Source organism: Podarcis gaigeae (genome assembly GCF_964106915.1).
Source record: "Podarcis gaigeae genome assembly, chromosome: 2".
In the NCBI taxonomy this organism is placed as follows: Eukaryota; Metazoa; Chordata; class Lepidosauria; order Squamata; family Lacertidae; genus Podarcis; species Podarcis gaigeae.
Window position 1 is genome coordinate 87,984,600 of NC_139679.1, and position 15,941 is coordinate 88,000,540.

Genomic DNA, 15,941 nt, shown 5'->3' on the forward strand with positions numbered 1-15,941 from the left:
TCTTCAGGACTTTGAGACAGCAGATGGTGGAATGACTCTCCCCACTATTCTTCTGCAAGGACAGGCAATCCAAAACTTGCCAAGCATCATTAGATATGGATTGATTACTATGGGTTTCAGCTACTAAGCTATACATTTACATGAGTACAGTGGTACCTCGGGTTACAGACGCTTCAGGTTACAGACGCTTCAGAACTAGTACCTCGGGTTAAGAACTTTGCTTCAGGATGAGAACAGAAAATGTGCGGTGGCAGCGGGAGGCCCCATTAGCTAAATTGGTACCTCAGGTTAAGAACAGTTTCAGGTTAAGAACGGACCTCCAGAACTAATTAAGTTCTTATCCCGAGGTACCACTGTACCAGAAATGCTGAAAGGAACAGAATGGGGGGTGGGGGGGAGAGACTGAGGAACAAAGTGTCGTTACAAAGCTGTGCAATATGAAAGAAAGATGAATAGGAGGAAAAAGCACAGTGTAAGTTGAATTAGTAGTGATTAGTAGCTTTAACATCTTGGATCATTGTATACGGGATCAAAAAATGGATTAGATGGGAAAAGTAACTCTAGAAATTAGCTTGCTAATCTTCCAGACTTGATTGGAAAGGGGTGTGTAGACCCAACAGCAAACACTTTGGTGACAACAAAAGCAGCCTAAACATGGAGGCATGATATCCTAACCATCTTCTGTGAACGTTAAAAAGACAACACCTGTAGTTCAATTACAGGCAGTAACAGAGAAATCAAATACAGTAACCCCCAATTTCTAATTCCTTCCCCTTCCCCTTTAGAATACGGTTATCCTTCTGTGAATCATTATGTGTGACTCACAGCCACAGGGTTTTTTGTTTTTGTTTTTATTACATCAAATCCAACCTTCAGCGCAAATTTTAAAAGCCCTCAAAAATGAATGTAAGTATTCTGAAATTACAATAGCACCATCAAGGGTATAGGCTGGCTCGGTGACCTCTGCATTCATCTCAAACTGGAGCCAAGAGTTACTCATTCCTCCCTTGTCTGCACCTCTTAATTTTGCTTTCCTCATGACACTGCGGAGCTCATAAAGCGGTGATGCACAGAGGCTGCTCTTTTGCAAAGTAGACAGTGTACACAGAGTGAGTAGTGTCAGTTAATGTTTTTATTACTTTCTGCTCAGTTATGACGAGGTTGGGCTCTGTCCTTATCGTCTGTATCCAGTACAGTCAGCTGAGCTCTTACATTATGTGGTCCACATGGCTGGATTTCCTACATGACACGGCTATCAATTAACATGGAGCTCAACAGTGCAATATTGTCTTTGTGGCATCTGATTCTAAGTGTTCAAAATGACGCCTAATGTGTAGCATACAGCTATATCCTGGAGTTTCGTTAATTAAATTATCGGCATCATGATCCCTTCTCTCCCCAATCACAATCAGAACAATAACTGCAGGGATAGGTGGGGGGGGGGGTCAATTGGCACTGGTGGGAATGCCCTCCCTCCGAGGCTTCTGGCCAAATGGGGAGGGCAGAACGTCTGTACCACTTGTGGTTGGAGAATGAAGAAATAAGTCTCTCCATACCATAAACTGCATTTATGATAGGAATTTCCCTCACTCCACCTGTAATCAATCATGCTACTCATTAAGCATTGTGTGCAATTTGTCCCTGAGGGTGACAAAGAAAAACATGGCAGGAAAAGTGGCAAGGTCAGTGCTGCCAGAGATCTAATGATGCATGATTTCCATTCCTTATATGTCGTGCATGAACTGGCTGTTTCCTTTTCCTCCCCCCCTCTCCCCCCCCATATCAGCTGATGCTCAGGGGAGGCAGCAAGAGTACTGGTGACATTTCTACCAGGATCAAAAATGACAGGGAGAGGAAAGGAGGGGAGAGAGAGAGGATGAATGAATGAATGAATTTGGGCTAATATAATAGTGACACATGTTACAAAAATCTACAGCATGACTCTATCAACAGCATGTGGGGCTTATCCCCAAAGACTTGTGCACAGGGTTAAGCTGCAAATGACTCTCTCCTAGTGTAAGCAAAGTCACACGCATGAGGGACGGCCATGGGACTCAATGGAACAGTGAAATGAACCACCCACAGACAAGGCGAGAGTTGTTGCATAATCAGCCGACTTCCCAGATATTGAAGAAAAACATTAATTTGGGAATTACAAACAGAAAAAAGGTCACCACGTCCTCCCACAAAAATAGACCAAGGAGGACAGGTATCATGGAATGTTGAGTTCAAAGGAGTGTCAGTTGAAAGAGAGAGGAAAAGGGAGGGGAAGAGAGATGGAATTGACCTGTCTGAGCCCCTCACAGTAGGAATGAAATAAGGGTCAAGGGTTGCACCCCCAGCCAAATTCCACTACGTGGAAAGGAGAAGTGAAAATGATCCCCTCCCCTATGCTGTACCATTCAGGTTCAGAGCAAAATGAGCAGCTTCATGTTCACCTAGCACTGAACTTCAGAGCTCAGTAGTCTGAAGCTTGCCTAGAGAGGGATTTCCCAAACATTTATATGCTCTCCAGGATTCCCTGTTGGTCCCTCTCTCGTTAGTATTATACAACTCATCCTAGTAGCTGTGCTCCCGGACAGTTAGATACAGTCATGTGCCTTGAAAACGAACGAGAGCTTTCCTCTGAAATACCTCTTTGTGACCCTAGCATGCCCATGGAAGGCACTTTCCCCACAGACAAGGAAGCACACAACACTGCTCATAGCTCCTAGGTACCCACAATTAAAAAAGTGATGCTCAAAGTCACCCAGGCAACATTTACCAATGGTGTTACTAACGTACTTGAAAGCCCATACATACTTGAACAGTATCGATCAACAATCCAGCAAATAACAGGCCGAAACCTGAAAGGATGAATGGCACAAAAATCTGTGATGCTATGGTGAACGATGTTTCTGGAAGGAATCCACTGACTGATCTGATGTACCTGCAGGTGAAACCTCTGAGTTTTTTCCCATGGAAGCACAGCTCCAATTTCAGCTGCGTGACCACCATGACTGAGCGCCATTAACGCATACTCAAGAAGCAGGTGGGCTGGAGGAAATCCAGGATATGGAGGTGGTCCTCACTTTCAGTTGTACATTCCAGAGCCTAAGGCACTTTTTAAGTCAGGGTTCTGCCACCACGTGTCTTCTGTTTGCAGTCTTCTCTCTTCCACCAAAGAGCCACAAGGCTACTTTCTAAATTCCATTTGTCTTAGTTAAATGCAGCTTTGATTAACGCTTCAAGGCAGCTCCTTCTTTACATTATACTCCAGAAAGGAAACAGAATCCAGAGGAAGGAATTTGATTGCTAAGATGTTTACGTATAAATACATACAAAACCACTTCTTCGGTGACTTCAACAACCTGGATGGAAACCAGAAAGACCGGCTTAAGCTATGGCACCAAGTTCCACCAGCATGAAGCGTAACAGACTGTGCACAGATCCCTCTTGAATATTTCAGTCACTGGTGTCCTTTCTCCTCAAGTTACAAATACGATGGTTGAAAATGTAATCCTGTGCTGTTGAAACGGTCACAACTGCTTCCAGCTCATCATGTGTTGACACTGAACTATACTTGCTTGCCGTCCCGAGTCAAGGAGGCGGAGGGTAATGAACTCCTCGGTTTTCTCTTGTTTTCCCTCTTGTTTCCTCAAGGTGAAGAAAGGTCATCAAGGATAGGAGGCTGGTCCCACTGAAGAGGTCAAGAGGAATAGCTTAGGAGATGTACCGAGTGGAAAGGCACTCTTGTCCCTCTGCTTCCTTTTCTTCTCTCTGTTTCCCCAAGCTTTGCTAAGGGTGTAAAAGTTCAGGAAATATGTGGTTGCTTGTCTCTAAAAGACTGACTTTCAGAAGAAGAAAAAAAATTCCACAGCAAAAACCAATGAGCTTCAAAGGCTAACACCCTTATCTGCTGTCATCACTTCAGCCTTTCAGCTACTATGCAAAGGCCTGTGATAAGAGTCTGTGCACAAGTTTTATTTAAGGTAGTTCTTTAGTCTTGTTAGTCAGTGGAAAAGTTTCCAGGGGGGTTGGTTCTATGTAGTTTGTTTGTTTGTTTGTTTTTACTTCCTGTCCTAAAAGTCTGCAAGGCACTGTTATGCATAGCTTAAAAAAGACGAAAGAAGAAGGGAAAAAGTGACACAGTCCGTGGTGGCTTGAGAGAAAGGGCATTTGGCACACACTAGTGTAAAAATGATCCGTGGGGCTCTATCAGCCCAACCCCTTCGTGGACTCCGGGCGGGAAAGTTCTGGTCCAGGTGGTTCAAATTTTGTCAACTGTGTGGGAATTTAGATGGGGGAAGTTTCTGTCTGAGATATGTTGTCATCCCCTTTGATCAATTCTTTAAGAAGAAAATCTCAGTACACATTCTTGATTATGAGTGAGACCAGGAGGGGGCTGTCATTAATTGGATGGCAAATAGTTTGTGGTGTAGTTTTTGTCCATTCAGCGCCACCTTGAGTCTAGTTTTGGATCAAAAGGGATATAATAAAAAATGGATAGAAATCTGAATGTTTAAATAATTTTCTAAAAAGCGATAGCACCCCCAAATTAAAGATGTGGAGGGTCATGTTTTCCTTTAATGGACGTTTTGCAGGCATTTGGAGGACTAGACATTACAGGTAACAAACTTACCTGATTTTTGTTCTGTTTTGTTATTTTTTGTTCTGTTCTGTGCCACTTTTCGGTACCACAGATCCTCGCAAAGCAGCCTTTCCTTCAAATGGTGCTACACAACGCTAACACCCACTTTATCGCTGCAAGCATCCCCGCAGATTTCACTCTGATTACTAAAAGTGGGTTGATCATGAGGACCGAATAAGGAAGCCTTTCTGACACAAGCTGGATGGTTTTTTGGGTTTTTTAAAGGTTTCGGTGATAATATCTGCCTTGACACTAATCTTTGTACATGCTTTCCTCGCCACAGGGAATAGGCATCTACTCAGTTAGACACATGCCTGGCTTAAACCTAGTGCATCTGCAACTAGTATCAGCTGAATGGTCCTTAGACATTACCTTGCTGCACAGGAAGAGGAAATAAAACCTCTTCAGGCTTCCTGTTCCTATGGAACAGCATCACTTTCAGAAAAACAATATTCGCGTCCCTTGTTACTTTCCAGAAATGGCAGCATGGAGCGGTACTGCAGATTCCCCTTCAAACCTACTACCCCCCACACCCAGATCCCCTTAATCACGGTGTTTCCCTTCAGAGTCTGAAAACAACTGGCAGTTTGAGCCGAGTATTCTCTCTGGAAGGGAGGGGGTGGAAAGCAAGCTCCCCAGAGCTGCTTCTCCTCCAGCTGACTGCTGGGGACGAGGGAGGTTCACGCTGATCTCCCCCTTGACATAATCCTTTTCTTTCTGGGAGGCAGGGGGTGCACACTGTCCTTAGGTCTCTCTGGCCAATGGACAGGGTCAGAACGAGATTCCCTGATTAAGTATGGCTGCCCACCAGCAAACACTCTTGACACAGTTTGGATGCTCAAATGTCAAAACAAATTAAAGTATTAACAATACAATACGCAATACAGGCATACCTTGGTTTACAAACAGCTTAGTTCTTGAAGGTTTTGGCTCCCGAACGCCACAAACCCAGAAGTGACTATCTTTTGTTTGTGAACTATTTTTGGAAGTCGGACATCTGACGGGGCTTCGGCTTCCGATTGGGAGCCACGCTTTGGTTTCCAAATGTTTTGGAAGTCAAACGGATTTCCAGAATGGATTCCGTTCAACTTCCGAGGTACGACTGTACTTAGAAAACAATGAAAAAAATCTTTCTAGTGGAAACAGAATAAAACAATTAGATTAAAACACACACACACACACACACACAGAGAGAGAGAGAGAGAGAGAGAGAGAGAGATTCTTTCTCTCAAATCCCAATTCTATGAAATGGTGTGAGAGGCTTATTTAAAACAACTTTTTTAAAAAAGGTGGGGGAAAATAGATTTTTGGCACCATAAAAAGGACATCAGGCAAGCCTTTTGTGAGGGGAAGGGGCAATTCTACAGCCAGGGTGCCACCAAAGCCAGCCCTTCTCCTTGTATGTACTTGTATGTACAAAATACACATGTATGTACAAAATACACATACATGAAAACATATTAAAGGCAGGCCATGTCACAGAAACATCTCCAAAATGGCAGGGTGGTGACTCCAGCTCCCAAACCTCACTGCCACGCATTTACTTTATCAACCAATTTCCCCCAGCCTTCATGTTGAATCTTACAACCCGTGCTGAGAGTTAAAAGAGCAGGGACTCCTTGTAGCCCATTTCCCACAGAGGTGATGGGGCTCCAAAATGGCGTTCAGTTCGATCTCTGCCATTTCCCACCACCTGCTCTCTCTGCTGCTTTCCCTCTCACACACAGCGATTCCATGGCACAGGGAGCAGTTCCAGTTCCTACTGGGATGCGGTAGCAAGCATGGCCTTCAGTAAGGTTCAACAGTCTTGGGTGAATGAGTTTATTGCTCTCCATCTCCGTCCATTATTAAGCAAGCACCATAAAAAAGCCTACAGGCAACAAATCAATATTCAGAAAGCGCCAGTTAACTCAGGAGACCTGAGAGTGTACAATTTCTTTCTTCCTTTATTACACAGTTAAGGTGTTTCCAGCCAAGAGGAATGCATCTGCCAACACAGAAATAAATAAGCTTACGTATCTGTGCACACTTGGGAACAGGAGTTTTCTTTTCATTATAAGACTCCCGTATGGTGCCCAGCATAAAGAGATAAACAAGACACCTACACACAACACAAATAAATAAGAAATGCTATCAAAACCAAAATAACAATCCAAGTCAGCCAGTCAAGGATGAAGTGCTTTCAAACAAAGATAGCTAGTTAACTAGACAAACATAACTAGACAAAGATAGCTAGCTAACTAGACAAACAGATCTAGTTCTTGGTCTCCGATACTCATTTTTGATATTAATAATTATCTATTGACCTTGTTAGTTGTTTGTTATGCAGAAAGGCACCCAAGTGACTTCAACAACATATTTAAGAGCATAAACGTCGGTAAAAATCCAACATGTAGCATTTCTACTGCACTTCTGCTGCACATTGTGAAACAGTCTCCCTCAGGAGGTTGTGGACTCTCTTTCCTTGGAGGTTTTTAAGCAGAGGTTGGATGGCCATCTGCCATGGATGCTTCAGTTGAGATTCCTGCATTGCAGGGGGCCGGATTAGATGATCCAACTCTACAATTCTATGATTCTAGACTTCCAAAGCACTTCACAGTTATTGTCAATTAGGAAGTAAAAGAGAGCTAGGCAAAGTTGACTGAACTTCCCCACAGCTAAATCAAGAGGACCTTGATAGACGCAATGGCTATACAACAGAACAGACGTAGAGAACCTTTTTCAGGCATTACCTCAGTGGAAAGCTGTGTGTCCTGGGTTTAGAGCCATGCCACTATTGGGGATGAAAACTAGACCCTTTCTTCTCTTCAGGGACATGGCCTGGGGGCCAGATTGTGAGGCCTGGTGAGCTGGATTAGGGCCAGAGGATCCCCATTCCCAGTGTCACGATTCTCTTTATTGGATGAGGAGAATCTTTGAACAGTGAATCTTGATTTTTTTATTTGTTTGCACTGTTGCTATTAAAATCCAATAAAAATGAATAAAAATAATTAATACAGTATAATTAATGCAGTCAAACCTCGGCTACCAAACGCCTCCGTTTTGGAATGTTTTGGCTCCCAGACACTGAAAACCTGGAAGTAAATGCTCAGGTTTTTGAAAATTTTTCAAAAGCTGAACAGTGCAGGAAGCTCCTGCAACCAATCAGAATCCGCGCCACGGTTGTCAAACATTTCAGAAGCCAAAAGGGCTTCCGGAACGGATTACGTTCGACAACCGAGGTTTGACTGTAGTGATTTAACCGTCTTAAAAGGGAACATATTAAAAACAATAATATGGTGTCTTAAACAGGGATTCTTAATAGAGTGTACAGTATGTCCTTTATTACCTAGTACAATAAAACGAGTTCTGGAACACAGCGTCAATTTGAAATAGGTGGGACCTCTAACCTTATGGGACCTAACTGATTTGCTAAATATCCAGGAGAAATATTAACTTCAGCTCTGTTAAAGTGGTCAGGACATGCAGGAAAGGTTCTCCGCCCCCTGTTGTTTCAGTGTAATCCTCCTATCTGATAGATAAGGGGCAGCATGACCTGGTGCCTTGCTAGTTAAATAAATCAGGTAGCGAGAGAAAAGGATTGCAGTCCTTTAAAAAGCACCCATTAGGAAGTACTTATTCAAATTCTAGTTCTAACTTACAGAATATACAGAAAACGTTAATATAAAAATAAAGCAGAGGGTTAAGTCACCTGTCTCTAGTAAAAAAAATATTCAACACTTGATTTAATACTTTTGAAAGCTTGTTTGTTTAAGACTGTAATCCAGTGTAGATACATCTAATTGATAGCAGTAGGACAAACCTCTGAGTTTAGGACTGTAATTTTTTTCTTGATTTTATTGTTTCATCCTTTTGCAAAACGCTTTGTTGTTGTTTACAATCAAGCAGTGTATAAATATTTAAAACAATGAAATAAATAAATAAATAAGAGTTTGTGTTTAAGACTATTTATTTCAGACATTATCTACAGCTATTGCACTTAAGAAAGTACACAAAGCAAGATTAAAGCAATAAATACGTAACATTAGCAGCTAGCAGAGATAGGAATAGAGAATAGCAGAATCTGTAGATGCTATATACAGAAGCCATCTCTAAACAGCCCTAGGCCAGGAAGGGACACAATGACACAGTGTTCTAATTCTTGAATCAACTAAGGAACTTAGGCACCCTAGAAAAATACCAATACACCCCTACTCCACACATATTTACTAAGTTCAACAAACTTGCAGGACTTACATAGCCTCCCATATAAAGTGTTTGCAGAAATTCAGCCTTAGTCTTGAAGGAAATACAGGCAAAGGGATTCTGCAACTATGGACAACAAGGCGGGTGTGAATTAGCTACCCAAAACAATATGAGATCTCGGGTTTTAACTGCACTGGGCTGTTGACAGTTAGCAGAGAAACATCACAGACCTGTCCTCTAGTCACAGAACACAAAGAAGCAAATGCACAGAACTTTCTGTTCTTCCTACCTGAACGTAATCCAAGACCATCCCTGCAAGGACCATGCCCATGCCCGCCATCATGTACGGCAGGAGCACCTGCAGGCCAATCACGATGGCAGACTCCTCCTGAAGCTTTGCCATTGCCACTTTTGCTTCAGCAGGCTGCTTCTGAGGCAGCAGCAAAGAGCCATCCTCTGTCCCCTGGCTGCCAAGTTTGCTCTCTTTGTGTTTAACCTTGCCCTTTGCTTTGTGCCTGGACCGCTCTCCATTGCGAGTTCTGCCTTCCTTTCTCCGCTGCCGAGTTTCTTCACCTTTCATGTTGGCTCTTCCAGTTCAGGAGTCCTTTCAGACAAGGGTGAGATGAAGACCAGACCAGAGAGAAAAAGAAATGAGAGAGAAAGAGATAAAGGCAGTAAGAGGGAGCCATTCCACGATGCCTTTGAGAAGAAAAGTCAGTTGGCACTCTTTCATTTCTCCATGTATCCAAAGGAAGGCAACACATTTCACCAGATTCACCCAACTTTGTGCTCAGGTGGCCTTTAGAGAATGGAATCAGGGAATATGTTTTTATACTGTAGCTCTCTCAGCCTGCTCAATGGCTGGATGAGACACTGCCTGAATGGGAGGCCTGGAAGCTGCACAGAACTCCCCCGCCCCCCCAAAAAGGAAGCATATAAGTGTGCTAATTAAATAAAATGCATAGCCTGCAGATATCCAGGAACCCTGGTTTGTAAGCTGATCTCTAAACCATTTCCATAACTGGCTAACACCAGAGATACGAGCACGTCTGTGAGAATCAATCCAAGTGCTGCCCCTTAGGTGCGAAACACCTACTTATCAACCAGATGCAATTCATTTACAGAACTACCCTAATCCGCAATCCATGGTGCTAGTGTGGGTTAGGATTGGGCAGAGATGTCCCTCCAACGGACTCTGCTGCTCTGGAGGCACCTGCTGAAAGCACAGCACCTGCTACTAGCAGTAGTGGTCTCACCAGCTGCAGCTAGTGTAAGGCCTCCAAATGATGCATTTCAGGAATGGAGGGCAGGGATGGGCCCACTGGATCCAAAGCTGGTCCAGTTCCTAGAAAAGAGCCCAATCCATGGAGCTGGCACAGCAAAGTAGATGCAAAAACATGTGCCTTCTCTCCATTAGGATAGCTCCCCTTATGGTTTAAGGAGACAGCTTTGATAACATTTTTCCCAGTAGTTGGCTACTCTGGTCCAGTCACAGTTCCTGCTGTTTTTCCTCTCTTCCATATAGCCACCTTATCTTCACTTCCTCCTGCCCAGAGCATTAGAGAAAACCCAGTTGTTGGCTATGGCAGCTCCTGGTCTCCACACTCTCCTGGTATTAATGCCAGAAGTGAGAAATCAAAGGAGGGGCATCACAGGAGGGGTGCAACCCTTACCTAGTGGCATGTCATACTCAGTCCAATTAAAGGGCCACCAACAGTTTTTTGTTGGCTTGCTTGCTGCCATGCCCATGAAAACTTGAGGGGACGATACACACACGGCATTTTTGCAATAATATTTCTACATTGAAGTTCTCAGTGGGACTCTTGAGAAATGTGGGGATCCATTAAGCATGATTATTTGAAAAGACTGATGGTTTCTCCTTCAGTTGGTTTATACCCAATGTTTTAATTTCCCCGGGCTGTTTTGGAATCTGTATTATTGTTTAAGTTTCTGGTGTTAACATTTTGATCTTAACGGGAACTGCTGTTGTGACCCGTTAGCCAAACTGAGTTTCTTTTTGAAAGCTAGGTGTGGAATAAATTTTCAAAGCAAACAAATTCCTGTGGAACAGGATGTACCTTACCTTACAGAATCTCTGACAACCCTAATAAATAAAGCGCTCTGGTGCTATTTCTGCTGCTGGATACACCAACAGGGATGCTTTCGTGACCAAAACCAAGTAACATTAATGCCATTCCTGCACCTTCAACTGACAGTGGTGGACCTCAGGTGAGCCAGAGGCCAATGCTGAACTCTGTCCTGGGCTCAAGACCGTCACAGATCCACATCTATCATAGATCCACATCTATCATGTTAATACAGCAGGACTTTCCTCTTCTGGAGCAAGTCGCCAGCGACCAGCCTCAGTTTCCCCAGCGACAAAAAGCTTGGATCACAGAAAACACCATTCCAAATCCTACGATTTGGTAAACAATTGTTTCCCCGAGACAAACGGATGCCAACTAACTCACTACGATTTTATTTTTTATTTAAGGGTGTGTGTGTTGAAAAGATGTGAGAATGCAAAGGTCTATAAAGCAAGGCTCCCTCCGCCGCCCCCTCCATATAAGGCGCGGAGAGTCACGCCCCTCGCCAGCAACTTACCGGCGGCCGCCTTTGTCCTTTCCTGCCGGAATCTATCGCCCCCTGGGACCCGACAGGGGCATCGCGCGCCTCGGGAGCGCATGCGAAGCAGAGCGCGCCGCTCCACCCTCACCTGGAGTGGGCCCAGGGCTTCCTAGCGCGCGGCCCCGGGCATCGCTCGCTCCGCTGGGAGGCAGCAGGCGGCAGCGGAGCTTTGGCCAGGCGGCTCCGCGGCGGAAAAGGAAGCGGCCCGCGGAAGGGGGAAGCGGAAAGCCCGCGCAGCGAAGGAGAGGGGCGGGCCTGCTCGGAGGGGCGCGCGGCCACGGGCGGAGAGTGCCGCCCCTTCAGCACATACCGCCTCTGGACTCTCGCCCTGGGCTGAAGCCGCCAGCCGTGGTTGCCAACGCACCTCTGCTTGCAGCGCAGCGGGTTTTATATGCTGGTGTGTTTTAAAAGAGAGAGGGGGTGTCGGTTTCCAGGGTTGTCTGGGAAGGCTTATTTCAGCCCCCCCCCCCGGTTAATTGCTTGGAGCACTCTGCACATGCTCAAGGGGACGTTACTGCAGGACAGAGAGACTCTGAGAACGCCAGTGTCCAGCTGGGGAACGACAAGTAGAAATGGTGGGCGCTGCCAGTCAATGGACATGTAAAAAAAGTTAAAGGACCCCTGGACGGTTAAGTCCAATCAAAGGCAATTATGGGGTGCGGCACTCATCTCTACTTTGCCAGCGTTTGTCCACAGACTGCTTTCTGGGGTCATGTGGCCAGCATGACTAAACTGCTTCTGGCGCAACAGAACACTGTGACAGAAGCCAGAGTGCAGGCAAATGCCGTTTACCTTCCTGCTGCAGCGGTACCTATTTATCTACTTGCACTGGTGTGCTTTCGAATTGCTAGGTTGGCAGGAGCTGGGACAGTGCAACGGGAGCTCACCCCGTCGCGGGGATTCGAACCCCTGACCTGATCGGCAAGCCCAAGAGGCTCAGTGGTTTAGACCACAGCACCACCTGTTGTGAAATGGACTAGGGGGATTACGTATTTCAGCGTGTGTTTCAGCTGTTGTTGATGCTGAGAAAATAGGTTATTTGTGCCCTGCAACGGCCTTTTTAATATGAGCAAAGATGCTTGCACCCACCTCAGAGCCATTGAAAGGAGCATCTTTTACCAGCTTCATCTGGGGCCACCGCTACAGCTGTATCTGAACAGCCTGACCACTCTAGTCTATGCATTGCTAGCCTTAAGGCTGGATCACTGGAATGCGCTCTGTGCGGGGCTGCCCTTGGGCCCTGTGTATTTGCACTAGCTAGTGCAGAATGCAGCCACTAAACTGCCAATAGGGACAGATTAGCAACAGCGAGTGACATCCTTGCTATCCTACCAGACCATGCTTGTCCAGCAGAGATTCAGGCATCCTTGCTGCTAACTTCCATGTCTCTCTTGGATATATTTTACTGCCAACAGGCCTTTTCAAGAAGAGATAGTCATTTTTAATAATTATTTTGCATTGTTTTATGGTTTATTGTGCTTTATTGCACCTGCTTTCCCCCTGTACACCACCTTAATCATTTATCTGAGGTGGTGTTCTACAAATGCATCTTTATAAAGAAAAATAAATTAGATTTGTGTAGAAATTTCCCCAAATGATTTGCCTTTGTTCGTGGAACACCACCTCAGATGTTTACAGGTACTTCTGGGCAAATCCAGGGTATTTGTCTGTTTCAGCTAAATTGAATAGCGCACAGTTGGGAGCTACATTTACAATACATTGAGATTTTGAAATAGTGGTTGGTAGCCCACACAGAACGATCTGCCAGATACAAGATTTATTATTCACATAGCAAATGTATGTTCTGCAAAGGAAAATTAAATAATTTCTTTTTAAAAATCCTGACAGCAGCATTGGCTTGTGGTTTGTCTTTGCTGAAATGATATACAGATTTTTGAAACAATAACCTTTGCTGTTTTTCTTTTCTTTTCTTTTGTCCATTTATTTCCTAATGCCTTTGGCTTAAAAGTTGTAGGGGAGTGGGATTTCCAAATAAATTCTGTACTGTGAACCTCATGGGCTTAATAAACAGGAGAGTAATGGATGTAAAAGTCTGAAACAGTGAAAAATGGTCTCTTCTGCATCATTAACATTGTGTTCCATATGTGCTAGCACAAGGTTTAAACTCAAGGCTTCTTTTTTAAAAAGAAAGAAAGAAAAGGAAATGTACCAAGAGGAAAGTCTGAAAGGATAGGTAGATTTTAAAAAAAGAAGAAGTATTTGACCACACACACTTAATTCCCACTTCATTAATAATGTGTGCTGTCCTGTAACTTTCGTTTTTAATGAGCCATTATAAATACTGGGTATTGCTGGTGGCCCATTTATTTTCTACAGCAGTTTGTGTGTGTGCTGCTTTCTCTGTAGCTCTTTTAATTAATTGTAGCTCTTCCCTTCCAAGGCAGAGAGTCAGCAAACATTGTCACCCCAGCATCATAGAATCAACTTTTTTGCTGCTGTTTTATTTCATAGGATTTAAAACACACAAACGCTTATTAAAGATGACACAGCAAAAAAGCAGGCCAATTCCTAAGTTCAAAGGGGCATTTGGGAAATAGCCCTAAGTGCTCCACTCTGCATCGGAGCCCAGCAGTCATGAGTGGCTACAAGCCACCATTTTTATTTCCCACAGTGCCCTGGGAAATTCAAAATGGCGGCTCATAGCCTAGCTGTCTGCCACCCGGCATAAAATGCTCAAGAGCAGCATCAATGTTGTGCAGCCCTTGCAGGATTCTGAGTCTCTGGCAGCTGCCCAAAGATACTGAATGCTGACTATGAGCCTGTGACCCATCTGACTAAATGCAGTCCACCAGTTATGTATAGCAGATTATAAAAGGAACTTTAACAAACTTTTGCTGCCTGCCCAGGATAGCAAGAATCAGAGATTGCTGTAGGTGGCCAAGGAACTGACAGGAAAATATAACTCTATGGTGTATTGGAAGGAGATGCAATTCTGTGACTAACTCCTCAGTAAGGCAGACCAACTACACCAGGAATTATTATAATTGTACTTTGTCAGCTTTGTGCATTTTTCCCCTTCTGGTGAGAGTATCGTATTTAATAGTAATGTTGGTTGTTACTGTAATCCTAGTATGGCATATATTGGAAGCATGTTAAAAAGATGAGACAATATTTCATAAATTACTATTGTGCTACCTAGAAAGTATTCTTAAAGAAACATTTTGATCTATTTGGCCCTAGAATATGGTCTAAATAGGAACTATGTAATAGCTATTTCAAAACCCCGAATTCTAAACCCTGTTGCATTTGTACACAATGAAAACCTTTTGCAGTAGTCTGAGTGAATGGGAAATTATATTTCGAACCAGTAAACGCATGCATCATTTGCACAAGAAAGGGAAATGATTGATCTATCCGATACTAACTCATTTGTATCTCCTTTGATTAGAAGGAAGTGCATATACTTATCCCCTTTTATTATTGCCTGTTTGGCATTAAAATTAGTAATCACAACAGCTAAGAAAGAGGAACATTCTGTCAGCCATTTTCATGTTAAATTGATTGGAACCATGCTCTTTATGTTCTTTAAAGTTTTCAGGATTTAGAACCCTTACCTCCAGGTCACAGCTGGAACAACTGCCTGTTCCACAGAAGCTCAGTTCAGGAAATAAGGTGGTTAGGCAAGAAGCTTCTTAATTCCAGAAAAGGTGCTTCACATGGTCCTGCAAGGCTAAGGCTTCAACTCCACAGCTACAAAAGAGTTGCAAGATTTTGCAAGTGGCAGTAACTGAACCCTGCAGCTGCTGTGTCCCAGAGCTGTGCATCGTTTCAGGGTGTCGTTTTGAAACCAGCCAGGCTTAAATTTCAGCTCGCTTTGCAAAATTGTGTGTCTTCACATCTTCACAAGTGGTGCTCCCTGCTGCGTGATCTGCGGCAAGGAAAGCTTTATTTTTCCATCAGAGGAATTGCTGGACCACAGTGGTTGTGTGTTGCTCCACCTTGCTTACATGAGTTATTATGAGAGCAGGCTTAGATGGAAGAGATGAACGTGCTGGCTTTGTTAAAAATAGGGGCCTCGCCAAGATGGTTTTAGACTTGTTATGACTTATGATATCAGTTTTCAACTGAGCTTCAAAAAGCAAATGAGAAGTGCCTTGAGAAATGTGGGGGGGGGGGGGCAAACTTGAAACTGACTGTGCAAGTACATCATTAATTTGATACATCCTCAGTTTAACAATGATATGTTATTAGTCATAAAATCATAAGGGTTGGAGATGGCCTCGCAGGTGAGTAGCAGTGGCGGCTATTCTGTTAGGACCCCAGTCTGCTCTTAGCCAGTGCCCACGTGGCTGCCTTCTGATCCATGCAACCTCCTCCTCCTGCTTGTCAACCTCCTCCTTTGCCTCAATTTTACCTCTGTAGAATTTGGCAGGGAGGCGGATGGGAACAAAACTAGAATTTGTTGGCTCTTTCTGGCTCTGGCGCCACCTACTGTTGGCCTCCCAGCCTTCTGCTCAATAGGGACCAGCCACTCCTG

At 44.1% G+C, this 15,941-nt stretch overlaps 1 protein-coding gene across 9 annotated transcripts in view; it reads right to left on the reverse strand.

Annotated features, from left to right (window-relative positions):
* Window positions 1-15,530, reverse strand: part of SLC41A3 (solute carrier family 41 member 3) — a 39,355-nt gene extending 23,825 nt beyond the window's left edge. Inside the window, exons 1-2 of one of the 9 annotated variants that reach the window (XM_083721707.1) lie at window positions 15,019-15,530; window positions 9,105-9,419 (exon numbers count right to left, since the gene is read on the reverse strand). In XM_083721707.1, coding sequence (XP_083577833.1) covers window positions 9,105-9,395 — 291 coding nt within the window. In that variant the 5' untranslated portion in view covers window positions 9,396-9,419; window positions 15,019-15,530. Of the gene's footprint in view, window positions 1-2,784; window positions 4,450-4,621; window positions 5,208-5,523; window positions 5,759-9,104; window positions 9,420-11,419; window positions 11,648-15,018 lie in introns of those variants that run through there. The other 8 variants (XM_083721708.1, XM_083721712.1, XM_083721710.1 and 5 more) reach the window with 8 other exon arrangements.
* Window positions 15,531-15,941: the final 411 nt, after the last annotated feature.